Source organism: Vanessa tameamea, chromosome Z (genome assembly GCF_037043105.1).
Source record: "Vanessa tameamea isolate UH-Manoa-2023 chromosome Z, ilVanTame1 primary haplotype, whole genome shotgun sequence".
NCBI lineage: Eukaryota > Metazoa > Arthropoda > Insecta > Lepidoptera > Nymphalidae > Vanessa > Vanessa tameamea.
In genome coordinates, this window is record NC_087341.1 from 16,493,518 (window position 1) to 16,521,378 (window position 27,861).

A 27,861-nucleotide genomic window follows, 5' to 3' on the forward strand; every position below is an offset into this window, starting at 1 on the left:
TATATTGAAAAATGTTATTATTTTTAAAATGAGTATACGACGTTTGCTCGAGGGTAGGGCGGTAACTCGGATTTATTGTAGCCGGCGGCGAGAGCGTCGGCGGTGAGGGTACTGTACAAAGGAGGAGCCATAGTTAGGTTACTAGTCGAATAATATAGCGATATTGAAAGGCAATAAACGCAGACGGCGCCTCAGCGCGGTGTTTCCGTGACGCACGACTCGACTCGCCTTATTGCATGTCTTTCCACGTTAGTCATTTTCATTCGAGTCAAGTATGTCTGTGCGTGTAATGTAATAATCGAAATCATGTACACGGGTATATCGTCATTGATTACAAATGTGTTCTGATATCAGCGATCCGTTTTAATGACAGCGAACGGTGAGATTGTTTAAACGTATACTTTAAAGCCCGAACAATCACATTCTCTTTGTCCGACTTTAGCGCGTCTCGAACTTAGCCTCCCATTACCTAATGTGTCTTTAATATGATTTTTTGTTATTCTTTTTTCACGCAGCGTAAACCTTCAGCAAGGTTATGTCCGATTCATCTAAATGCCCACTGCTTACCACTTGGAGGACCAGTAGCTCATCCAGATTACTAAAAGAACGAATAAAATAGAGTTAATTATATTAGTGACCCGCGAACAACCGCCGAATAAAATTAGAGTAGAACTTTAAGAGTAAAATGTCTATCGTTCCGTCTGTCTTTAAAACGTTTTCAAATAATTTGACGTTTACTTATACCTCACCACTTATGAATGGGTGAGGAAGGGGTGCCGATGTGTCGGTCCGACAAATCCTCACGTTGGCATTCTTTCCGGAAGCGCTACAACTACTAGATAATAGAAAAACCGACGAGAAACGTTAAGTATATAATATTACGTACGTAAGACACAAAGTATAGTTCGCCGTAGAAACCTAAGACAAAACTCAGTTCCGCAGGTATCATACAAAATAATACCTATATATATATTTTTATAGAAACCGAAGCCGAATGGTGAATTTATTAGCTTAACTATAAAATATATAAATAGTTATAACTTGTAACTATGTATATATTTTAACATTAATATTTTAAGAACACGTGATCGTAGCCAGGTAAGCTAGATAGGTCTTTAAGTCGGATGTCTTTGCATTGTGTGCAGATTCTATACAATTCAAGCCGCATGAGTACGTAATTGTAACATTTATACGTATCATGTTATCTATGACCCGTCGACGGTATTTTACTAGAACGGTTAATTACACAGCAGTAGGAGTAACAATTTATCTCGAACGATTAATTCACAGCCTTCCCATAATTAGTTTCAAACCTGTCCAGATAATGAAGGCTAACGATAAGTACGCAGTGCTACGTATCCGAATGTGTTAGTCAAAGTTGTATTCTAGTTAAAGGGGAGGAGCGCTTCGTAGCGAACCGAGATGTCAGCTAAACCTAATGATCTGATAGTCGTTGTGATAATATGTATATAATCTATTAAAACGTCGGTAATATATTTTAGGTAAATTAATTTTATAAGTGCTCGAATTATTCTACTTCCTTCGCCCCCCCCCCAACGCTTGTCGGTCGAAACGAATTATTTTTACCAATTTGGTCAAAATCGGATTCTGATTGATTGATCTATAAAACGCATACCGATGAGATTTGCTTTGACCATCGAGTCCACCATCTCATAATATACCTTAAAGTATTCTATGTTACATATTTTATTTACTTCGTTTTTTTTTTGTTAAACTACGAGAATGTATGTATGAAACTAATGTAACACCCGAGCCGTCGCGTGGCGCCTTTCGACTGACTACAGTTAGTTATAAGTATTATTCATGTTAATCTCTATCGATGTTTGTAAATTTTACGGAAACATATTCTCATTTGCTGGCGGAGTCGTGTTCATCCGACGATAATTATTATATTATTTTTGAATTCTTAGTCTGTAGTAATTAGTGCAATAATTTCTTAGTTGTCGCCCGTTTGTTTGATTTTATTCGGTCATAACGTGATCTGCTCTGATCTGAGGTCGCAATCAACAAAATACAGAGTGCATTTTGTTGATTGAGACCTCAGATTATAAAACAAAAGGTTTTGTACATTCCACGCGCTCCACCAGGACATAGTGAAGTAACAAAACCGAATACAAATTCGACCGGGAGCGGAACGAAGTCTTTTTTTTTTTAAATACGGCAATAAGTAATAACTAAAGTAGCAGCACTTTTGACGTATTTTTGACACGTGTTACAATATTCCGCGCGCTTCCACCTTTTGTTTCCATATCCGAGATCGAGATATTGTTATTTTTAAACGACATTTAACGTTATTTACTGACCATTTTCAACAGCTGTACTCTGAACTATCGTCGTGCTTGCTATCGAGATGCTTCTCGTTCCTGTTACGTAGTAGGCAGATTCGTATTAACTTTAAGGTTATAATGCGCAACAACTACAAAAACCGGCCAACGAATTGTTAAGGCGATGAAATAATTCGTAGATAACTTTGTTAATTAGACAATTATAGGCTCTATAGACGGGCACTCGGACATTCATTTATCATAGAAGGTTTGGAGAATATTCATTAATAAAAACTGTCCCAAATATACTAATGGTGAAATAATTTTAGCAATCGTGATATTTTAATGTAGCATTCGTATTTGAATTAGGATAGATGTACGCGCATTTGTAGTAAAAACTTAAATGAAAATTAATTGTGTTTCCGGTAGCGAGTCCGTACGCGATTGCGCTTACGGATTTATAACAAATCGAGTACCTTTTGAAGTTCAGACTGACCGTAAAAATTAAACGTATTATATTGTTTATTAAAATATAAAAAATAATAGATGTACTTGTAATCTCTACTTAGTCACTACTCTGTGCCTACATTAGGTTTACGTGTGAACATATGTCGCGGGTTGTTGGCCAACCCGTGATGTGATATGTGACGGCGCAGGAACAGTTTCGGACCAATCAGCGCTCGCTTCACACGAATACTCGTAAACGAATGCATCGTATCGGTCCAGTCGTTCAGAATATATATCTATATAAAGGTAGGCGAAATACCACCTGGGACTTACTCATCACGACGTCTCCCAAACTGCAAAGGTCTGATAGACTTGAAATTTAACAGTTACTTTTTTTGCAACTTAAACGCTCTAAGGTTTTTTGGAAATTTCAAATTCGAGGGGGAAAAGGGAAGGGTAACTTTGTATAAATTTTACCCCCACTAAGTCGAGGTGGGCTGCTAGTTTATCACATATGCGAAATTCAGTGCAATTGTATTGTCACTAGTGAAGCTATAATATCACGGTTTCGACAGCGATAGCAGCTCGGCCGGAGTTTTAATTTGCTGAAACAATACTTGTGGACAAATTATTCTAGTTTATTATACTCGGATCGTTGTATTCGTAGCTTAGGTGTAACATGTAGTACCTAAATAAAAAGAAGAAAAAACAATCTATTTATAATGAAGGAAATGTAATCAAATATTTATGTACCTTTTAGAGTTAGAATATTATTGAAAAACAAAATGTATATTATAAACGCTTTCATCCATTTTTGTAACATTCTGAATTCTGCTCATTTTGCTAAAATTCATTGCATTCGCAACCTGTAACGTCTCGCGAAGTATAAAACTGTGTTAAAGACAAAGAAGACCTACCGGCTTCCAGTCGCTAGCTGGACATATTTCTCAATTCTCGGTGTTAACGAATGGATGATTACTTTAAAAAATAACCTCCGGTTTCCAAAATGGTGATCAAAGTCAGATTTACTAAGTCGATTAAATACTGATCTCTCTTTGGTTATATTCATAGTCTGCGTCATAGGCGGCCAACGACGAGTTTAATTCGTAATCAGACTTTGATCTGTGAACAGGTGGTTAGCATACGAAAAATAATCATGTAATTGTTACTTTAAAATAAAATGTATTCGTTTTAGTTTGATATAAGTGCAATCTAGCGGAGACACATCTATTTCTGTGACTATTGATGTGGGAACATATTTGAATATGAATACTGTTGGAAAAATTAAAAGTACAGAATATATAAATACGATCCTTGCGTCGTTGGCGAGTCAACTCCATCCAAGTAGAGAGTTGTGCAACTACGCTCTTAGTGTCATGGTCGATCCTACCGGTTAGCTAAAGGATTAACAAGTTGTAAATATTTTTAAACATTCTGTAAGTGGAGCGCAATAAAGTTTGCTTTAAAAGTAAATCTACTTGTCTCCAATCGTTCTCAGTTTTATTAAAAATCGTCAGCGTGTTGTAAGGATTTATTTAATTTATTTTTTTAAATAGCAATTAGTAATTATGAACTTGTTAACTACAAAAGTCTAAGAGCCTAATTATTTTAATAAGTTTTAATGTAATGGTACTGATAAAGGGTTGCCATATGAATCAATGTTCATATTATAAATTTTAATATTAACACTTCGTTCATATATCTTTAAGATTATATTTTTCAGAAAAGGTTATTTGGTCAATTAAATTGAATCTAGTCACGAATAACATGTTAAAACGATGGGTATCAAATAAAATGCTTTATAAGTTTGTTAATATTTTTATTACTTTTGCTTAATTTAAACATGACATGATATGATATTAATTAAATGACATCGTGCAATATAACAATGTCAGTAAACTGTACTATTAAGAATACATTTTTTTATTAACGTTAAATGGGGCCTGACGTATTTCGTCAAGCTGTTGCGGTTGACTTAATACAATAACATTTTACAGGAACAAGTTACCGTCGACTCCAGCGTCTGACATTTTTTATAACCTGTTCTTAAGCAACTTCCGAGCCCCTTTACGTTATTATTACTAATTCTAATATTACATGTATTATACATTCACTTACTACTACAACAGGATCAGACAACTATAATTTCTTGCAAAGAATTTAGCCACGATACCTTATAAAATTAACACTGAGAATGCTTTCTATCTTAAAAATACGAATATATGTGTCTTACTATATTACTTATTATATCTGTATATTAGCATCAATAGATGATATAGAATGATTCTAACGTTAACGACATTAAGAAGGGAGAGTTTTGTTATGAATGCATCGTACTATGTTCAGTATCTATGCTTACAAACAGCTGAGATCAGTCGTGTCACTTGTCAACTGACATGCTGGGAGTCCGCTACAGATTATATAGTAAAGACAAATACAATACAAAGTGGTTCATAAAATAGTTATGTCCACGGTTTTATTGATTACATTTTAGTCGATCGTTCCGAAAGTATTTTAGTTTTTAATCAAATTGTACAAACTTGTTGGACTTGGTTAAAATGTACTCATATAATGTTTATACAATTTACAAGTTTAAGTATCGCTTTGTTTTCGCTATTAATAATGTACAAAAATGTTTCGTTACCTTAATTATATAAAATTTAGAAAAAATGTTGTATGTTCCCATTGTTATGATTTCGACAATTGGTACGTTTATAAACTGGATGTACCATGTGTGTATTTCACGTGAAATATAAGCAAATATTTTGAGCACATCTCGCACATTTTGTCTTAATATTCTAAAGCGTTGTGTATATGACTCAGATCAGTCGTCATCAGCTCATCATAGAAGTTTGTTATTAGTTAAACCACCTGTAGATATATTTATTAAATAAGCATTAAGAAGATGATATAATAAAACACTTCGTCCCACGTGCTGGATCTTATGTTCCAATAGCGACTTGTGTCACCATTTCATTTTCATTTAAAAATAAAAATTGTTTCATAATATTGTGTTTTAATTGAAAAATCCAGTACGAGTTGTTGCCTTGCGATATTTAAATATATATTTCGCATTCTGGCAACATCGATGACAATATGTCACTTGTAACTACGTTTCATCTAGCCTTCAGCAGTTCATCCATTTTCGCCCGGTAGGCGGGCAATTCAACGTCATCCCAATGCAGGATGATCTTATCAAAAAACCTGTAGTAAACGATGTAGATTTGAATTAATGGGGAAATGACTATTACCTGCGAACTATTAAATAATCCTCGGAACTACTGAGTCAGTCAAATGTGATGACGTCATCTGTATTGTTGGTTTTTCTACAAGTTAACAAATTGGCTGCAGCAGTTTCTGACGTTCCGGACATCGTCAGAAGTTGCCGTCATAATAAATTTTTGAAATCAACCCAGACATACTAGAGTATACTTCGATTCTTATCTAAGCCATCAATTTTATGACAATATTAATATCTAATAATAATCACCACCTGTAGTTTAGTTTGTATGTACATACCTCAGCTGGACCTCGTTCAACACATTCTGCTCGTGCTCCGTGAGGCCTTTCTCGAGTACGTCGAGGGTGTCGATCAGTTGCGAGCGGTTGTAGAACCCACAGATGTTGGTGTCGATGCCGGGCTGGCTTAAGGTGAACCAAGTCGCAATGCGAGCTAATTCCACGTTACGCTCCTAATGGAATACAATAAAAATAATTGAATCGAAATTATTCTGAACATAGTTTAATGAATATATCTTTTCAAATCATATGATATGTTGTTTCTTACAAATTGTAGTAAGAAACTGAGAGAATCAAAAATATTATTACTAAACTAAACACTTAACATCTGGAACACCTGGTTATTAATATACCAAAAGTTCATAAATCTAAACTCACAGTACACTCTATCTCTAGATATTAAAGATATATGAACTAGTCAGCTTATGAGAGGTAACCTTGCAGAAGTCAGATGCTTTACGGCAAATAGCTTTGACGTCGTCACTGGCCGGGTGCCATGGCCGCGGGCCCATGTTGGTGAGCAGGCCCATCCCCGTGGCTGCTGCGTTGATCACTCCGACGCCCTTGTTCTGAACCGTATTAAAGAAATTGTAAGTAAACGTTGAATTATTTTAATACATACGTCTATTTCAACCATAAGATGAATAAATACTAATAGACAACTTTGACATTGAATTGACACAATGTCATCGATCGAGATCTAAAGTATCCTATGATATTTATTATACACTGACCGACTCATAAACTGCATCCATGTTCAAGTCGCCTTTGAAATAAACATTTAACCAAGTATTCAAACTTTGAATATAAATTTAAATTTATAATTTAGTTCATTATCTACGATAAATGACACCAAAATTGGTTTTGGTTAGCTTATTGAAAACTTGTCTTTTACAATAAAAAAAAAATTGCCTCCACGTACCCTTAATGTAGATTCTAAGCGGTCCCGCATATATTTGATTAAGGTTATTAAAAAGTCTTGCATAATATCGTTCCATTGTGGAATGGCTGTTCTTAATGCTACCACTGTTGTGGGCACAGATTTGTGTACTTTATAGTACACGAATTAAGCTCTGAATACTCAACTGGGCCTTGAAAATTAAGCCATATCTGGCTCCAAATGCCGTCAATCTTCCTGTATCGTCTCCAGTTAGATCACAGAACGGCATCGAACATGTTAGATAGGGCGAAGAAGTCTGCTGCTAGTAGCACTAGTTTTTATTATTATTTTAAGTCATGGTCCTTGATTAAAAAGTCGGTGAATGATAAAATTACGCCTGGAATTCTTACGTAATCAAATAAATAAAGAATCATTATTTGTTTCAATGTCTTTAATTGTTACAGTCCCGTGGCGATTGATAAGGGGGTTGTAAACATATCCGGAAAAGTTACGCAAATAAAACTCATATAAGTTGGCTCATCCAAGTACTTAAACATTATCATCGGTTCAAGACGACGAGACTAGTTTCTCGTGCACACAATGAGTACACGGGCAATAAATATTTATTAATTCTTCCATGCTCATGTGACAGAATAAGTTTCATTTGAGTAATAGTTATTGCAATTTATCTGCAGCTGGTTAGTGTATCGATTACATTAGAAACCTGCTTTAGGTACCTATGATATCATATCATTTAAAGTGATTTTTGTACTTTTATAAGAAAAAGTCTTGCCATATATGTAACTTTGCCTGTAATAAATATTTTGTCTTCAGTAAAAGATTTTTTGTTTCAATTGCTTTCCTGAAAAGCCGAACCTCGTCTCGCTTGAATTGATGTATCATTCAACAACTGTTGATATGCAACTAATATCAAAATCTAATCGTTGCGTTGCAAATATATAAACTGGCCACACGCGGACACGTGTCACCGAATGCCTAAACTCGATACAGTCGCACACGCAAGTCCACTGATAGTTGCTTGTTACATTTTGTTACGTTTACATTTATTTGGATGTGTATACAAGCATCAAGTAGTTGGTAGGATTTACGTAAACATATATAGCCTATATTATTTTATCTTAAATAAGTTCGTTATTTAAAAAGCCGTATGTTTAATTTCAAATGATGAACAACACAACCATACATAGTCTTTGGTTTCGCTTAAAATTCCAAATTCGAATTAATTTTATAATACGGCTACGACTTACAGGTAACGATCGAACGCAAATATGTATTGAAGATCAAAGCGAATCAATATTTTATGTCTTTTTCAAATCGTACGCCTCATAGATTTACAATCGACATAAAAACCAACCTCTTTTATATATTCCATATTGATTTGTTGGCGTGTACTAACAGAGTATAACATATTAATTTATAATTTATTTTAAGCTTTAAAGATATCGCTGATTCTCGAACTCAGAATTAATGTTTATAGTAATAGTTATTACAAAAGGCCTTGTTACTTACATACATTAAATAAAAAACCTGTAACGGCCGGCCTTATCGTCGTTGGGCCACTAAATATATTTAAGATATATTTTAAATACATTTTTCTCGGTCTCTGCACGTATTACGAAAAAACAATATAAGGATTCATTTCAATAATTCTGTGGTCGTTTAACTGGTACCAGTAAGATTAATTGTTAAAGTGAATTCGCATTAGTTAATTATTCATTGATTGCAATATCAAACAGCGCCATCGAACCGAATGCGATCAATGCGATACTTAGAGGTGCACACGTTGGTTTTGTACAAGTATCGAATTAAATCAATTTAATATTGAAAATTTATTTTTACATCTATAAAATAATTGCTGCTATTATTATAGGAGATCCTGTGGTTTCGTAAACTAAGACGTAGACTTGCTGCATAGGAACTAAGTTAAACTATTAAATTAGTTGCCGGATCATGTGAGGTGGAAAAGTGGATACACAGAACTCGTGTAAACCTTATCTCAACATCGACACAGTCAACGAAAACATTTTAGAGAAACCTTGATATGTTAAATAAAGGACTGTCTGATCATGACCTCTATTGGAAGAGGAACTAAATCGGGCAATTTAGAGCCTCTTCCACAAGAGAGGAAGTTTATAAATAAACATCGAGTAAGCACTTGTAATGGAGTGCAGGTGTAGTAAAATACAATTTAATTCTTGTTTTTTATAAAGAATGGTATATAAAATATATAAGGAGTTAAAGAAATTTAATATGTTTTAATTATTTGAACATTAAACTGGAGAAAAGGTTCAATTTATATGGTAAATAATTAGGGGCAACAAAACTCTTAATCCTGCCCTGGTCTTTTGTATATCCAACAAATACACTCCTATAAACAGGAGACGAGGCCTGTGCCTCGGAACATTACAGGTGTGTTACTCCACCTAAATACTTGTCTGATATTAAAGTGCCATAATTACCTTGAAGTATTTTGTATAATTCTGCAGTCGGTTATCAAAGAGCGTCGACTTGGCATAAGAGAGCACAGCTGATATCTTGATATCCGACTCTTCCACCAACTCTTTCATCAAGTCGATGTCGTAGTCAGCGATGCCGATGAACCGAGCCTTGCCGTCGCGCACTGCCTGTTCCAGCGCTGGTAGAGTTTCCTTCAAGACCACGGACATATCCGGAGCAAAAGTCACATCATGGACCTGAAAGGGTCAATTTATTGTTATATATTTTGTCGCCTTGGGTATATCACATATTGCTCGTAAAAGAGGTATTTATACGCTTTAGCCGTTTAGAAATAAAATCCTTCAAGTCCTTTTTAACTGAACTTTAAGTAAAAACAATTTGCATTTAAAACATAACTGTATAACGAATTTGATTGATTAGATAAGATATATAAATACGTTTTCCATCCATGAAACACTCTGTGAGTCGAGGGGAAGGTCTGTGCTCAGCAGTAGTATTTTAAGTAAACAAGTTCCATAATTTTAATGAGCGTAAGACGAGCTCAGCAGACAATAAATGTTATAGAACATGAATTATTATATGAACGGCGAGCGGTACAATTGATACAATGAGCGTACTCTGGCATCGGTTTACATGTAACATCATTGTGCCTGAGATTTAATCTGAGTCTCTGACAATAACATCTTCGCTGCAACTTCTAAATCAGCGAACCGAGGTCTGAGCCGCTTCGTGAGCTGAAAAGAAAAATCTAAAAGTCCTTGCAGCTTTTATCAAATTGTTGCAATGTTTTCTAAATTTGAAGTTTATTTCATGGACACGTAGGTATAAATAATAACACGCACGCGTCTTCTTCTTTATTCTTACACTAAGTTTGTGAATAAGACTTAGTGTATATCATCGGCTTATTAACTATAAACGCCGTGGCTTTGCCAGTGGAAAGTTACATTGTTGTTTTGACCAACCAAAACATGATGAGTATTCATGAATGATACCTCATTCATGAATACGAAACACTTGCAGAACATTCACCCGTTAAGATATAAAGAAGGAATTCAACTTTATAATAATAAAATATTTCAGTTTACTATTCTGAAAACATATTTTAATGCATGTATCTTTTAGCTTTATAATTATTATAGTCAATGTTGTGACAGGTCACGATCGAGTTCTACGATGAGCCGTGAGAACACAATCTATCCTCACTCTCTGTTAGAAATCAGAATAACTCTGCGGTTCACTAAGAATCGTCATTTAAGCTCTGTTATTTCTCGAATATATTGTAATCTTTACTCCGCATTACCGAGCATTACTTCAACACCTCGTTGGAAAATCATTTTAATTGGTCTGTTATGGATTTGCGTATTATACCTATATGTAAGTATGTACATCCTACGTAGTAAAGTATATCCAAGAGTAAGAGTATCCATGGTTCATTTGTTATAGATAACCTTTTAATGGATAATTATACTATCGTAACATAGCTCTGAAAATGTTAACGTCGAGATGAGGTTTTCAGTGGCTTTTGTGGAGTAAGGAAACTGAGGTTTTAATTAGTTTTTTCGTAAACCAACTCGCGGTGATCCGCGCTGGGGGAGGATGAGATTGGCGCATTCAATGGAGTCTGCTACCTCCGGTCTGTCGAACGTCAAGTCAAGTTTGACTCAATATCTTACTAGCTCTTTTTGGAGGTAGGTATTTGTTTAAGTGAGTATGTCTCATATGTAAAACCCCGTATCAATATATTGCGCTGATCCAAAATATTTCATTCCTGAATCGCGCTGACAAGAAATTGAACAGAAGTCGTGGGAAAGGTAATTTTAATGGATACCTTCAATAGCGCCGATCCTCGCGAATGGCATTGGAAATCACACGCACAAACCGGACACAGTGTAATCGAGTTTCTCATCAAGCTCCTCAAAACGAGGCACCCACATCGGAACCAGCGTAATGCTCCTAGACGTCAATCAACTTCCTTACTAAATAGACTGTCTCCTAGACTGACCTAGCCTTCCCACTCACGAGAAATGTTGTGAACCTACAGATGCTCAACGGTAATGTAGCGTACACTATCAGTGTAGTCTATGGAGGCTGCTATATAGCAGTGTCGTGACCCTCAAGACTCAGCTTAAGACCCTGGATAAAATGCGGACATTAGAAATATTGAATATGAAATGAAAAAAAAGTCATCCTCTCCTTTTATGGGACACACCGTGGATACAGGTGTCATTGTAATGTTTTCCTTCATTGACGAGTGGAAATACAAACAATCACTTGAAATAATAGTATTCTTGACCGGTGAATAACTGCAATAGAAATCGTGTAAGAAGAAACTCGAAACTCACCACAGAACACCAATGTAAAATGTCCCAAAGTCATATGCGATAGTGACTGTAATTATAATAAAATTTATAAGATACACGAATCAATGTCAACCAACATTTTTGCTAACATTTTACGAGTGAGATACAAAGTGAATTCTTACAGAATCGCGTTGCGAATGTCAGTGATCTAAGCTTTCCATGCCTTTAACAAATGTCAATGATGGCTCATTGGTTAGAACAATCGTAACTTGTTTTTATTAATTACGTTTTATTTATATCAACTTGATTTAATTCTCAAGCTGCCAGTCCCGACTTCGTACGGGTAAAATAAGAATTTTATTCCGCGCTATTTTTTCACCGATGAGATAAAAATGTTCACCGGATCTATCGGCTCGTTCTGAGCTAACGCAGCGTACCAAAAGCCCCGCTTATTTTTCTCGCGTTTATTTAAATATCTTGTAAAATTTCTAAAGCTACCGATTACAATTGATATTTAATTTGATAAGGATTAATACTTCCTGTTTTCATTTTTATTAAAAATGGTTACTATTTCTTCTTGAATTTATACTTCTTTGGGTGCGCTATGAAAAGAATGATGAGTATGATTTATTGTGATGCGCGCGCACAGTTTGACATCATAATTAAACGAAGAATTTATTTTTCAATTTTCGAAGAAAGCTTCCAAAACCTCCAATAAGTGTCTAGTCGCTCGAAGTAGACGCACCTTACGAACTAAATTGTGAATGTTCAAATTTGCGAGTGAGCGTTATTTACATTTATTATCATTTTTAATAAGTAGATTATCATTAATTTATTGTATAATTATTTGTATGTTTTTAAAATATCTTTAATTCTGCCGACGATGTAGAACGTTCCACGCACGTACGTAGTTACACGAACCTTTTCTTTAACTTTACAAGTAAAGTGTAAACTAGTAATTTTCTAAGAACACCGAAAATCTTTAAGACTAAGGTTTTGGTTTTATGAAATCGTACAGAGCAGTATATCCCCTCGTTCAAATTTGTTTCTCGAACTTAGGTATTTTTCGTTCGGAACGAATTTCAGAACAATTGTTATGACAATTAGATTCTAGCTACAGCAGTAACTTAATATTCAAATATACCGTCTTGATGTGGTTGGACCTTTCGAAATATGATGTTAGCCGATGCACGGTGGTAGTGGTAGCTTTCGGAAGCCTACATTTGTATAAAAATATAAAAGTATCTGTGTTTTTGTTTTGGTAGCATTCGCTTCAAAACCAACTTGACTGACAAATTTATCTCTGGTTAAGTTAGCTATTAAAACTCAGTTTAAAAATGAGCCACGCGTATAAACATACTACCTATGTAGCCTATATACGTCCTGACGCTGAAACAATGTGAATGTTAGTTTGATTGTTTTATATACAATCCAATACTTCCTTTAGGAAGAGTCGTGTTATAAACTACAAGTTGACGTGTCGGTGTCGGTCTATCATTTCAAATGAAGTGTATATTCGCTGTTGTCGGTACGCATCGATCGGCGTCTGGCATTGTTCTCTTATCACTTCAATCGTCTTCGTGGTTTGAACATCAGAATGATAATATTTGTTTAGATATAAACATTAACACAATCCCATCGTCTCGCAATATTCGACGTTCAATATATCTTTGCCCCCTTAGCTTTGCAATTCAGGACACGGACTTCTACCAGCCTTACCGACTGGAGGAATTTCGTGCTTAGACCGTATAACGATAACATCAACTGGGAAAGCAATTGCAAGTCTCTAATATAATAGATGATATAGTTGTAAGAAGAACACTTACACTAAGATTTATAATGGATATTTTACCTCGGGAACATTGATGAAACGAAAAAATAGTTGAAATTAGACACATGCAGGTTTCCTCACGATGTTTTCACAGCCGAGCACGATATGTATTATAAACACAAATTAAGTGCAGAAAATGCTGTGGTGTTTGCCTGGGTTTGAACCCGCAATCATCGGTTAATATGTAGGCATTCTAACCACTGGGCCATCTCGGCTCACGTGACTTACTAAAACTAACGATTATTCATAACGCTGGCTATTATGCACAATGTCCACGCCCGCCACGTGCCCGCGTGCCCGTACTGTGTCGTCCGAAGACGTAGACTTTAATCTATTTCTGGCCAATTACATATGTATGACGTGGATAATGAAATTATCTAACGTAAAAGCGTGTAAACAGCTTTATCCGCAACTCTGATCAAATCATAAGCACTGAGTCTTTCTAGAAGATTGAAGAAATCCGTTTCACGATAGAATCTATTAGAATAATCAAATAGGAATATACGTGCGTACTTTTTTGTTTATTTAAAATAAAAAGTATCAAAAAAATTTTACAATACCCAAATTGCGTTTTTTATTTGATTTAATTCTAGATAGATAAATATTCAGAAACTCAAGCCTAGAGATTAAAATGTGCCTTTTGTCAAAATTAAAAGTAATATTTTAACTTGGTAAGGGAAACTCGTAAACAAAATAACAACTTTGGCATGCCTGGCTGCAGCGCATTGAGACCTACTTCATTTAATTTATATCTCGATAACCGCTTACAATCCGCTTAAAATTCACAAATAAAAAACAAATACAAAAATGTATATTTTTCACGTAATGCAAACACAGCAAAATTGTAATATATATGTATGTATGTATGTATCTGATGCTCCTATGCTACGCTACTAGTGTTTTTAAGAAGAAAATTTGATTCGAAATTTCGATTAAATCCTCATTAAGCGTAATCCCTAAAATGAAGTCAGGTCTGCAGCATCAGTGGTTAGAAAACTTAGGCAACTAAGTGTTATTGAAACCACTCGACTAGCTCGACTGCTCGAGTATACTTTGGTTATTTTCATGGAATTATGTATTAGTTGGGGAAACGATACAGATATTTAACCTGCTTTTATTTTACAAAAGAGATTTATTATGGAGGAATACTTACAGCTACTTCATAATATATTAACAGCAATATTATATATATTTATATTAATATTAATCATTTTGATAGAATCCTATGGCAATATTGACGATAGATGACAAAATTGCAATTCAAACCTGTGCAGTCGAGCTAAACAACCCAAGCGAATACTGGGCTACAGCACAATGCTGACTGTCTTCTAAATATTTGACGAATATAAATCTATCACAGGTACATTGCAACTGCATAGTCGTTCGATTTTTTATTACAATGAAGTAAATTATTTCTAAGCATTGTTCAGTGTTAATTTATCGAGTCTGCTCCTATTTCCTTAAGGATATCTAGGGGGTCACAAGTTAAGTAAATAGCTGTGTAATGTCTCACAAAGTATAATAATAATAGTTAAAAATTAACCTTTTTTTGCTTTAATGTAACCATAAAGCGTGTCAAATTGGAAGTGGATAGTGAGGCCAGGTTTAATCTCACACAGACCAATTTTTTTATTCCACTCGTGTCAACATCAAATTTATTTTAGTTTACTTTGATACCAACGCTGAATATTGGCAGGTTAAATTTACTTTTGAAAGTAAAGCTGTCTTTGTGCCACTCGTCACCGCCATCGCGTAATATATGTTTTACAATCCACATTAATTTCTACGTAAACTATACTGTCTCAGTGTAGACGGTCAATATAAATAATATATTCTGGTTTTACGTATATATAAGTTTAGCTAAGAGTTTCGAGAATGGTAACCGCATACTCGTTGCGTAAGAAATTCGGCTAAGACTAACAAAATAAGAATACACTTAGTAGAATATGAATGCCAATCGTAATGCCGTTAATGTATAATAATTACAAAACGGCGTAGAAACAAAGCGCCTGCATCGCCGCGGGCCGCGCCAACAGCACTACCAATTACAATTCTGATACCATGCTACGTCCGCGTCCGACTGTCCGGTCTGCGTGTAATTTACCTAGCAAAATGTTCTATTCGTAGTTTAAAATCTGTTTATTTTTTATCGATGAAATCATAAATTATTTATTTATTATTTATATTGTCATTGTCTCTAGTTTTTATGTTCCGACAATATCATTCGAAATGTCTTGGTTCCATGTTTGACGTACAAAGCAAAAGTTCAATCTCACGGCACGCACCTTTGAGTTTTTGAAGTTTAGTCCATGTAAATTAGTCATTTTCCGGTATAGATGCTGAAAGAAGATCATCACGAGGAACCGTAAATCTGCATATCTGAGAGTATTTTAAAGTATTCGTCGGCGGGCGAGCGAATGTAAGTGGTCAATATCGCCTATCGACATTGGCATTGCAAGAAATATTGACCATTCCGTACAACACCGATGCCCCACCAACTTTGGGAACTAACATGTTATGTCCTCGTGCCTGTTATTACACTTGCTTGCCCTTCAAAGCCGTACAACAATACGGAGCATTGTTGTATGCCGGTAGAATATGTGATGAGTAGGTGGTACCCGTCCAAGCGGGCCGGCACAAAGCTCTACCAGAAAGGATTATAGGAGTACTATAATGTATTAGCAGATGCAACTGAAGTACATTAAGCCACGTTTAAGTTCACATCAAGTCGCAGCGCTTAAGTTCTGCTTATATCCTGTCTTTGAAAACAATTCAACTAGTACAGAGGAGTTCCTTGTAAACTATAGTAGAATTTTCTACTTGAGAGAAAGAAATATTTTTTCGCCTTACTATTGTTTCATCGTGAAATGTCTACGGCAGCAGGAAATTGATAAATTCCAGTGTCAGTAGAATTTTCTGATATATTGCGATTATAACTATGTTTTCTTTCTAGAATATTCTCGGAATGTTGCAGAGATTTTAGAAATACATATTATAATTTCATACATATATTTGTACATACATACATACATTTTCGTATTTCTGATGCATTTCTAGTCGTAAGTATTTGGACATGGCGCCCTTAAGGACCGGTCGGTAGTTACGGTTAATGTATTCATTGCTTTGGTCACCTTACCCACCAAGATCTTTTACTCTATACTACCAACGAAGCGGACTTTGTTAGACTCTAATATCTTGTGAGTACATTGTTATCGCAGTGTCAGGTTTTGTAAGCCCGTGGCATTTCTAAGTGACCATTGACTGTCATAGTAATTACACGATTACGAGATATGAAAATATTGTTTATCAAATACATACCGAATGCTGCATAAAAGAAACTGAACCGTAAAGACAGCTTTAATTTATTTTTAGGGCGTGTTTTATGGCATGCAAAACTAGAAACTAAACTGGACGCAGCTAGAAGAACTTCTCTATGTGATATACTAGTGACATAATCACATAACAATCGGAGCAAATACAAGACAAATATAGTTTTTACGCTTGGGATTCCTGTAAATTATAGGTAGTGAGTGTACTGAGAAAAAGGCACTGCAAAATATCTAATTATTGCAGCTTCATGTTTAACAGGGTTAGAAATAAAGACGAGATAAGAAGAAAAGCTCTCTTTTGAAACTGATTTTAAAATAATAACCAAAACATTTTATATTTGTATTTTTTATTATGAGTCCTTTGGTTCCTAGAACAATATAATCCATGTAATAATGTAGAGTTATAGTATTTTGTAGTTTTTCGATGTTACAGAAATGTGAAAAAATCTTTCTTTATGCTTATTGTGTTAACGTTAACCACTTTAAGACCTAGAACACACATAATTTAATCATATTCCTCATCAGTGTAATTGATAAGCCCTGCTCTGAGGGCTATTCATGCACGATCGTGTCTATATATTAAGACTCCGTGTACATTGTACGTGACGCCGTCGCCACAGCGGCGCTGACCCGTACACCTGTGCGCGTGTAAATCCCAGGTTCGGCATTGAAAAGTAAGCCACAGAACACGGTGCTGTAGAGCGATATCATCAAAAATGAATCGACGTCTGTTTATAGTAACAAATACAGATTATTAATGGTGTACAACGTTCATGATTCCAATGTTATCTTCTAGCACGCCAAAAGGTATATATATCACCTACCAATTTAACGTTCCGGAAAGGCAAGTGTAAATATAAGGCTTGTCATAGACCTCCGTAACCGTAACCGAAACTATCAGTTACCCGAAATAAAAATCTATCCGAAACCGTAACCGTATAGTTTTTTTTTTGCATAGAGCTATACTAAAAGAGCTATTTTTATGCGATTATACCTTATAATATATAATAGCCTATTAATAAAGTAAATGTTACCTCGTAATTATCTCTTTTACAATTTTAAAGCAATTTAATATTCGTTACTGAAACTATCAATACAATCGGATAATCCGAAATAATTTCTAATCCGTAACCGTATCTGAAACCGGTAAATTAATTTTTCACGTATTCGTTTCCGTATCCATATTTTTTGTTTTCTTTTTTTTCTTTTTTTTTTTTAAGGCTCACTTGATGGAAAGTGACTACCATCGCCCATGGACATCTGCAACACCGGGGGGCTTGCAAGTGCGTTGCCGGCCTTTAAGGAAGGAGTACGCTCTTTTTTTTAATGTTGTGCGAGGCAAAAAATTTCTTAAAAATCGCGCTGTTATGGATTTTCGAACATCTAGGTGGTGCGGGTGAAACTTGGAATTTTGACGAGATGTCCGAGGGTGAAATTCAGCAGCCGGTGAAATTAATCCACACAATTCCTCGATGCAGAGTGATCGAACATCTCTAAGCAAAGCCAAAGGATCAAGCAGATCGGGAAGGGCTTGATCATCGATAATTCAAGCTGTTCTACGTTGGATACGGTCAAATGGAAGAAGCTGGTACTGGGGAGCACCCGCCCAGAGGTGAGAGCAGTACTCCATGTAAGGCCGAATTTGCGCCTTGTATATTCTTAGGCCGACGTGAAATACTGTCTTGCCTTGCTGAGCACACCGAGCTTTTTTGATGCCAATTTGGCTTTGCCTTCCAATTGACCGCGGAACTGAACGAGAATTGAAATATAAACGCCAAGTATTCCGATACTAGCTGTAAAGTGTCCCACAAACACATTTACAGCAAGCCTAAGAAGGATACTTTTCAATTGTTAAGTGACGCAGTACACACATTATAAAAAAATAATCACAGATAGATAAACAAAAGGAAATCCAGTAATTAATATCATCTTAAGATATTAAAAACGCGTTCCTGTTGTCAAAATTTCGCGAAATGTATCCAAAAAAAAATATGTATAAATAGGGTATCCCATCAAAACATAAATGCGGAATGAGAGCCAAGTATACTATATAGGCCTTCGTTGTTGACCAAAACGACAAAAGAAGTGCGACCTAAATGGGTGCCAAGTTCAATGGTCAGTCCTGAAATTTATTTATAACTACATAAAATATCATTTCGCCTTATAACTTAGAGGGATATATTGTAGCCTAAGGTCTGACTTGGCAGTTCTCATATGCGAATTATATTATAGCCTTCGCAAGCCTAAACCTGTTACAAATGAATTATAAACACAAACTTAGCACACGAAAATTCAATGGCTCTTGTCTGGGTATGAACCGGCAATATCTGGTTAAAATTCATGTGTTCTAATGACTGGACAATCGCAGCTCTTAATGTACGTTAATTCTAACTAAGCAATACTGAACTCTCCTCGATTCTTCTTAGATGTTCTGACTTATAATTTGTTATTATAAACACACATTATAACTTGTGTTTATGAACATATTAGAACTAGTCAAGTCACGTTTATGTGAAATAGTTTTTGAGTTATGAGGGGGTCAAAAGTGGCTCCAAATGGTCAAAATCGTGTGATATTACACACGGTGCTTCTCGCCAGTTCTTTTACTTGAACTTGGCTTGACACGCTACTGCGTGTCTTGATTACTATGTTTAAAAAAGTACTACAAAATATTGATTTTCCTATTAAAAAGCCACACAAACATATACTTCAGCAAAATAAACACACTTTCTTGCCTTAAAATTAAATTAAATTTTAATCTTTTTTTATTCCCGCAAAAACACTGTCATTCATTTTGGTGACGTCACACAGATAAATACAACAGTTGTGTACATACGACGGGCATTCACTCAACGTTAATATATATTTGGCGTTTTTGGGATAATAATGAATTACAATTACTATCATAGAAATAAATACCCTATTACAAATTTTTAATAAATAAACGAATAAATATGACAAAATGTAAATACTACGAACCTGTGACTTGATGCCTTTATGACTTTGTTGACCGATGACACTGAGGAACTCGGTGGCAAATAAGCCGAAATTCTAATATGCATCGTTAGCTTATGAACTTATTGAATGAAGTAACATAATTACCCGAAACGGCCTTGCATCTGACCTGTATCTAATCTTAGTAATGTAATTTCCTCAACGTGTTTACGTCAACTTTCGACGACCGGAGAGATGTTTTCACAACGTAAATAACACGTTTTAAAACACGTGCAGGAATGCAACTCACCATGAATTCAGTAGTTTTTCTTCAGCAAAATAATATGCGTCAATACTAAGGTCGTAATAATTCTACTCTGACTAATATTTTCACTCACTGATATTATCAATAATTTTGCTAGTTCTCATCATCGAGATCATCAATGACATCAATAAATTAAACAACACGCCCGAAATTGATTGGTAATAAATTTATAAAAAGGATGCAGTAACATAATTGTTTCTATCTATATTAGTGTTAGTAACCTAATTTTAACACTAGCGCTGCGGAGACTCCTGTAAGATGTCCATTAAGAAGACAATTGATAGCTCTAATGAAATCCGAACGATTTAAGTGGGTCTTGGAACTATCGGAATTTCATTTCTCCTTCATTCATAAATCAAAGTGCATGCCGTTGTTTCTTTGTTATTTTTTTTTATAAATATAAAATGAAAATCTCTTTTATTCCGGTTTACCTGAATTAAGTCGACGTAATCGAGTCCGAGCCGACGCAGAGTATTGTCAACGCCAACCGCAGTCTTCTCCGCAGAGAAGTCGAACATCTTTGAAGTATCTTGCTCGTATCGGCCGACTTTGCTGCCGATAAAAAATGTTTCCCTCGGGACATCCTTTAGAGCCTGTGAAAATTATTGTCAGTTATATCCAATGCCAGTGATTCAGGTAACATTATTTTACATAATATATTTTGTTAATTGGATTATTAAATTTTTTGTATATGTAACAAAATTTTAAGTAATTTTATTATCGATACAAGAGCCGATATCACGGTTCACGGTTCACGGCTGGAAGCGCTAATTCAATGCCAGTACCTTGTCTAAATTCCCTAATTTTGTGATTGTCTGAGCTCAGGTGATCAATTACGGCATGTTACGTTTCTGAGGCTTTTTGTCGATGTAAATTCGATACATACCTTTCCTATGGTTTTCTCGGAGCACCCCTGCCCATACCATGGACCCGTCTCCAGATAATTCACTCCTCTTTTCAAAGTTTCTTTAATGAGCTCCAAGCTCCTTTCTTCGTCGAAGTTCCTAAAATTGTATCTAGTTTATATATTTTGACATACATATTTGTCCATTATATGAAACACATTATTCTAAAATATCAAGTTTTCCGTTTTTATTAGAGGAAATGCGATTGTGATGATGAAAGTTCGAACCTGCGCGTTTGGTTTCCCATAACATCGTGATTCTAGTCGAAGACATCATTACGAGTTCGCGGTCACGGTGCTTAGCGGAAAGTTAACTTTGGGAATACTTAAGGGAAAATTTACAGATTAGTAAAATATCCCCAAACCAAATGTAGCCGGTAACTGTCTTTAACGAATAAATCACTATTCCTACTAATTAAATTGTTTAAATAAATAATGTTGAGTTTGGCTATTCTTAGGTTATTATATATTGAGTTGTTATATAATTGGGATTATTGTTAATATAATGTTCTCCAATAAAAAATACTCCAATAACATATATATTCATTCAACGGCGTTTATAACAAATATGTGAATGAAATCACTCAAGCGGTGTGGTACTCAATGCTGTTATCAAAATATTACTTTTCCCGATTGCCGATAATGTAAGTCACATTGAATTACATAGCCTATGACAAACGAAGCTCAAAGTTGGCTCAATCGGTTGCGATATTATCTGGGGTTGGATCGCAATAGCTCGCGGATAAGCGCGTCATAGTGAGCGACTGCCGATGGTAGCCTGGCATCGCCTGTAAGTAACCGAAAACGGTTCATAAGAGCGCGGAGCGAAAGCCCAAGAGACGGCGTTAGCAGTCCGAACAAAAAAATAATGCTATATACCAGAATAGAAATCGCAAAACACGCGCGAATCCTCGCCCCCGTTGGCTAAATCCGCTTTAAACTAAGCGAGTGACACATTATTTAAATAAGTAGCTTAGGAGCTATAAATGGATTAATTAAACATAAGCTTAAACTTAGAGTAGTAAAATCAAAACGCTCCGTTTTGCTTCGCCGTAATTGTGTAAAATATAAAAGTGCCGTGCACTAGCGCGGCAGTGAGAAGACAAGCTCCGACGCATATACACTAGAGACCATGAACACTCACTCAAGCAGTCGATATCGAGCAAAGAATATTCGGAAATGCTCTCTGAATTTAATAAATTAGAGATGTTAAAGTTACAGCTTCGTTTTATTTATTTTAGGAAGGCGGTCGAATAAATGGGCCGTCTAATATTAAATGGTCACCTTGCCCGTCGACATTGGCTCTGCAAATTTAGGTGCCACTTTCATACTTCTTTATTTCGTGCCCATTCAGAAGAGATGTTATATCCATCGTATCTGTAATTACACTGGCTCACACGCCCATGGATCTGGAATACCCCAAAACGGTGGTGAATCTGGAATAAGTAGTGATTGGGTGGAATATTGGTAACTTTTGACGACCAGGTAGAAAGTCACAATAACCACAGCAGTACTATTACATTCTAATTGAAGCAATTGTGCGAAGCAAGTAACATTCACATATTAAATTTGCCCGAACTAAAATTTAAGAATATTATAATATTGGTCTGTTTCGATGAATTCTCCGACTGTTCTCCCTCGTGTATTAAGACTATCATTATACTAGGTTGTCGTCCAGAATGTAATACACAATGTAACAAAGTTAATGCCGACGGGAAACGGACTAGCATTTGACAAAATGTGGATATTCCGGTCCTGGTTGTAATCCACTCGTATTGAGTGAGACCACCGGTCTGTCTGTCATCATCGTTACTTCTTTCGGTGTGCTATGACAATCATTTAGGAGTTCCGAGTATTTATTCGCTTGGAATTCCGTTGATTCAATATTTTTATTACAGCTCGAACGCAGAAACACACAGCACACCTGAACAATCTGAAAGCTGTGGTTGTTTTGTTAATTAAATGTTTCCAGCAAAAAACGCTCTTCAATCACGCTGTGATTATTGTCGCGTGGTGTTGATCAATTGCCCATGTATTTAATACATCATATTCCGTATGAAAATCTTTTTCACCGGAAACTGCGACACCTACTTTTGAGTATGATTTTATATATATATATATATTTGTTATATTTTCTATGAAATTTTTTTAAATACATTGTGACTTACGACAAAAAAGTTAATATGGCGGGATTCGTTGAATAACGCGGCCAAGGCACTATTCAATAAAACTATGTTAATTTCGACCGTGGTTCTTAAAGTACATTCAAGTCAAAGTCAAAGGCAAAAATCTTTATTCAATATGGAAGTGATTATACTCGCTTATTGATAGTCAAAAATCTACCACCTCGGACCTGAGCAGAACCGGCGAAAGAAACTCAGCGGAATATATATATATTAATTTTGTTTTTACAAGTATAGTAGTATATACATATATTTCATGTTTTCATGTACATGCAATAATAATAAACATATTTTCTTTATTTGAAACAGCCTGGAGGCGATCGTCTCATTCCTGGAAAAATCATTTATGTTTTTGCGTACGTACATAATATTATCAAAAACAAACTGAGAAGTGACAATCATTATTTTAATTTCTTTAAATTTTAACGAATCTTTTGGGCCAAGGTATAGATTTCACGAATAGCCCTCTTCTGCAATACAAAAATGGTATTCATATCAGAGAAGACTATTACTTATGTCATACTGATTGATATAAAAATATGAACATTATATGTAGAATACGATATACAATCTATGCAAGTTACGTTAGAGCGGACGGCCGAAGAGGAGACCCGCGCGAGGTACATATATGTAGATGAGCGGTAGACCATGTGTCCTTCAAGGCCATCGATTTTGAATGCAAAAGTTCAGCATCGACCTGACAGAGGCCTTGTAGGTTTCGTAGCGTCCTGATGGGTACCTTCCTACCAGCTTATTGGCGACAGTGCCAACAGCTCGCGACAACCCTACCGTGATATAATATTCATTACCATTTAGCTCAACCTTATATAACTCGCTAGCCGGGGGAGTGGTGGCTTGCTGTTTTCTGTCCTGTAAAAAGCGTATGTGAAACTGTATCGGTTTTGTCCACTGGGCGGTCGTAAGCTATTGGTTCCCGACAATTTTAGATACTTAATTAACTTTGTATTTGTAACTGCAATCCCTCATGTTATTCGCCATTAAATTCATTGCACCTAACGATTTCGTTTGTTTCGGACAATATCCGGATCGCCACGAGTCTAATGTCATACTATTTGTGTAAATCGGTCCATGCTTAGGACGCAGGCAGCTCTACATACGAGTACGTACCTCCGGATCCTACTTAGTATGTAGTAAATAATTCGAGTCGCTTTAATTCATTTAAAAACTATAACACTAACTGAATGAATACAAACTGTTGTTACAAAACAATAAAATCAAAGCGGAATGTAGATACACGATTGTTATTACGATCGTGTATAAAGGGATATGAATTGATATGAAAATAGAATCTACCTACATGTCTCGCCGGTTGTTTTGTAGAATCTACATTTCGAACTAATTGCAGCTTGAAATTGAATTTTGATTAAAATTTCAATTTATATTGAACCATTCTCAAGTGCTCGTAAGGTAATGTTTACTTTTAAACACCGATTTTCTTACGAGATTTAAAAATAATGTAAAAAAGTAAGGTTTAGCTTTTCATTTCTTGTCCGAGTTAAATGTGTAAGCCGTCATTCTCTATTTCTGGTCAATTGTGACCTATCGAATTTCCTCATAGACTGAGTTCGCGCCGCGAGAATAATTATTGTATAATTGACGGGTAATCTTGCTCTTCATATGCTTATGCAGTGCTGGCCGTGCACCTGCTGGAATATCCCACCTTAGTTAGTCTTTTTGTTGCGTGATGCATTGCCTATACTCTCATATTACTTGGTCACGGAAGATTATCTGTGTGACTCTGCTTTACAGCACTCACCAGATGGTAAGAGCTGACCACTTAACACCAGTTGACCCATTTGCCTGTCCGCCTACCGCTATGACAAAAAACATTAGTCCGTAATGTTACGTTACGTTCAATTATAAGATTACACGGAGTAGCTAATTCCAAGTCCAGATTTGGCTTGTTAGGTACTGATAAAGTCACGAAAACTTACTAAAATACCAAACCAAAGGGAAGCTTGTAGATAACTACTTTTGCCAAAATAGTAAATCGAACAAGTCATGAAATAAACATTATTCACATAAGTTTAGTGTTATTCATTCAAACTTCACAAACGGCTGCAACTCCAACTCGTATGTAATCGGTACTAGGCCTACGGACTGATTGTGAATCAGTCGATCATTATTTCAAACATTCAGAAATGGATAACTTCTATACAAACTTTCATCCTCAATTTTATCCTCTTAGGTAATATTCTTTTAAAAACGCTTAGGCGTTCTTAGGTCTTAGAATATATATTATCATACACTGATATCCATGTTTCTAAATTCACAAATGGCGAACTTCTGAAAATATGATTTTTGCTATATACCTTCTTATTGCTTACCTGCGTTCCACAAGGAATCATTGTGTAAACTATCACCCCCTTATAGTCAGGTATTTAATAATTTTAAAATATCAGTCAAACGTTTGATCAAGAGTTACAAGTGCAGAGGAGAACTTAATGCATCGAGACGACATCGGCGTACAGAGAACTTCCCGGCGGTTTTACGAACGTACTTCATTTAAAGTCAAACTACGAAATAAAACTAACCCATTACGATAAAATTAGTCGCGACTAAGGAATATATATCGTTTACATGTATTTTATATACAATATAATAGTTATGTATATCAATAATGTTATCTTGACGATATTATTTTTTTCATATAAGCCTGTGTCTTCTTTTTAGACGTTTATTATTTTATTTAGTATAGGTACCGAAACATACTATTACACGTATTTGACGCAGTGACAATTAAAAGAATATCTTTCTTAGCAGACAAAATAAATAAAATCGTAAATGTACTGACGGGACAGTGTGATGTATTCGGTTCTATTTAAATTTGCGTCGCCTTGGTGAGTGACAGCAACTCCAGCATTAAATGATTGAGTGTTGTAAACATATAGTATACATATATAGAAGCAAAATACCACTCACTGATTAATCACGAAATCAAATAAAACTACAAACTTGAAATTTGGCAGGTAGGTTCCGTAGACATCCGCAAAGAATGGATTTTACGAAATTACACTAATTACAAAATATTAATAATTACCCGCAGGATAACTACGATGCCGGCGGACAGGTGCGTATCCGAGGACTCGCACATCACTTTACCATATATATTGCCATAATCGTTGGTGTTGCTGACACGAGAGGGTTGGGACTAATTGCTATGCCTACTGGAACTGGACTGTGGTGGTAAATGTGTAAGTTATATTATGTGCCATGCTATAGGCACATAGTCAACAGCGCTAGGAAATCGCATAGTTTCGTTCCGGTGCTTAGTTGTACGATAACCGACGGGACGCATTCGATTAGAGTAGACTTACTAATTCGCACATTATTTAATATCTCTGGCACATGATGTTGAATCAAAAAATTAAACGAAAATGGTAATCTGATTCGGTCATTCGGTACAAGCGCTGACGTCGGCACTAAACACGATGCCGCCGGTACTGCTCTTCGGAACCAAGTCGTGTTACGTTAATTATTATGATTGCGCGATATCTTTATTACAAATGAAATCAGATATTTCCACTGCATAGACTTTTATAACGTACAGTTTCTTGCAAGCCTGAGTCATTAGAAACATAAACAGTATCTCGATAACATTAACGAGGCGTACATACATCGACAAGCGAATGAACGTTGACAGATTACACGAATAGTTACGTGACACAACCCACTTGTACACATTAAACATTTAAATCAAATCCATACTTTGTTACCGATAGCGCAATAAAACTAATCACTTTCCGTCGACCGTCGGCGACCGTCGGCGTCCGTCGCTTATAAATTCAATACAGATAAAAACCTTAATCATTTGTATCTTTAGTGCACTGCTTTCAAAGATAATAATTTTTAAAGAATTCGCTTTGCCAGTATTATTTTGTACATTTTAATTTTAAACTTTTTTTAAAGAAGAAGTATTTAAGATTTCGCGCTGACACTTTGAACACTTTGTGATATGATGTCGACCAGCGATTACGAACACTCACAATGACATGTTTAGATAAAACGACCATAATTAACATTAATTAGCAGTAATAATTAGCGAATTTTATCTTAAGAATAAAAATAGCTTTGCAAAACAACTATTTAAATGTTGACTGCAATTATGAAAAATAAATATATACAAATAATAAAAAAGGAAACATAATATATAATAGGATTACCCATAAATGTGACTGAAAGACGCTCCGCCGAGGCTCACGTGGGAAAGCTCGATGCCGGTGACTCCGAGCTGGTTGTACCTCATGGCTGGTGAGAGGGTTAACTCCGACTGGAGTAGATTCACTTGCACAACTACGCACGACCTCTCCGCGCGATCAACAGCAAGCGACTGATTGGGTGATTGGGCCGCGCTACTGATAAATATCCAACAACAGCAAGCGCATTCGGAACAGACTTATTCTGGTAACGGCTACATTGCAGCGC

The 27,861-nt window shown here is 35.7% G+C and overlaps 1 protein-coding gene across 1 annotated transcript; it reads right to left on the minus strand.

Annotated features, from left to right (window-relative positions):
• Window positions 1–4,557: 4,557 nt before the first annotated feature.
• Window positions 4,558–27,779, minus strand: LOC113404151 (uncharacterized). Its single transcript, XM_026644946.2, has 7 exons — window positions 27,600–27,779; window positions 21,215–21,332; window positions 20,760–20,921; window positions 9,612–9,845; window positions 6,689–6,820; window positions 6,252–6,424; window positions 4,558–5,936 (listed from the first exon to the last, which is right to left on the minus strand). Exons 1-7 carry the CDS (start codon window positions 27,680–27,682, stop codon window positions 5,849–5,851), a joined length of 990 nt encoding a protein of 329 aa, XP_026500731.1. The 5' UTR covers window positions 27,683–27,779; the 3' UTR covers window positions 4,558–5,848.
• Between the last annotated feature and the right edge of the window lie 82 nt (window positions 27,780–27,861).

Bases quoted from the DNA above. Each gene is read 5' to 3' on its own strand.
- LOC113404151 (XM_026644946.2), bottom strand. From the start codon at position 27,682: ATGAGGTACAACCAGCTCGGAGTCACCGGCATCGAGCTTTCCCACGTG. The intron at 20,922-21,214 runs GTATGTATCGAA...TAATTTTCACAG, and splicing joins CCGAGAAAACCATAGGAAAG to GCTCTAAAGGATGTCCCGAG. The intron at 5,937-6,251 runs GTATGTACATAC...CGTTTACTACAG, and splicing joins TTGAACGAGGTCCAGCTGAG to GTTTTTTGATAAGATCATCC.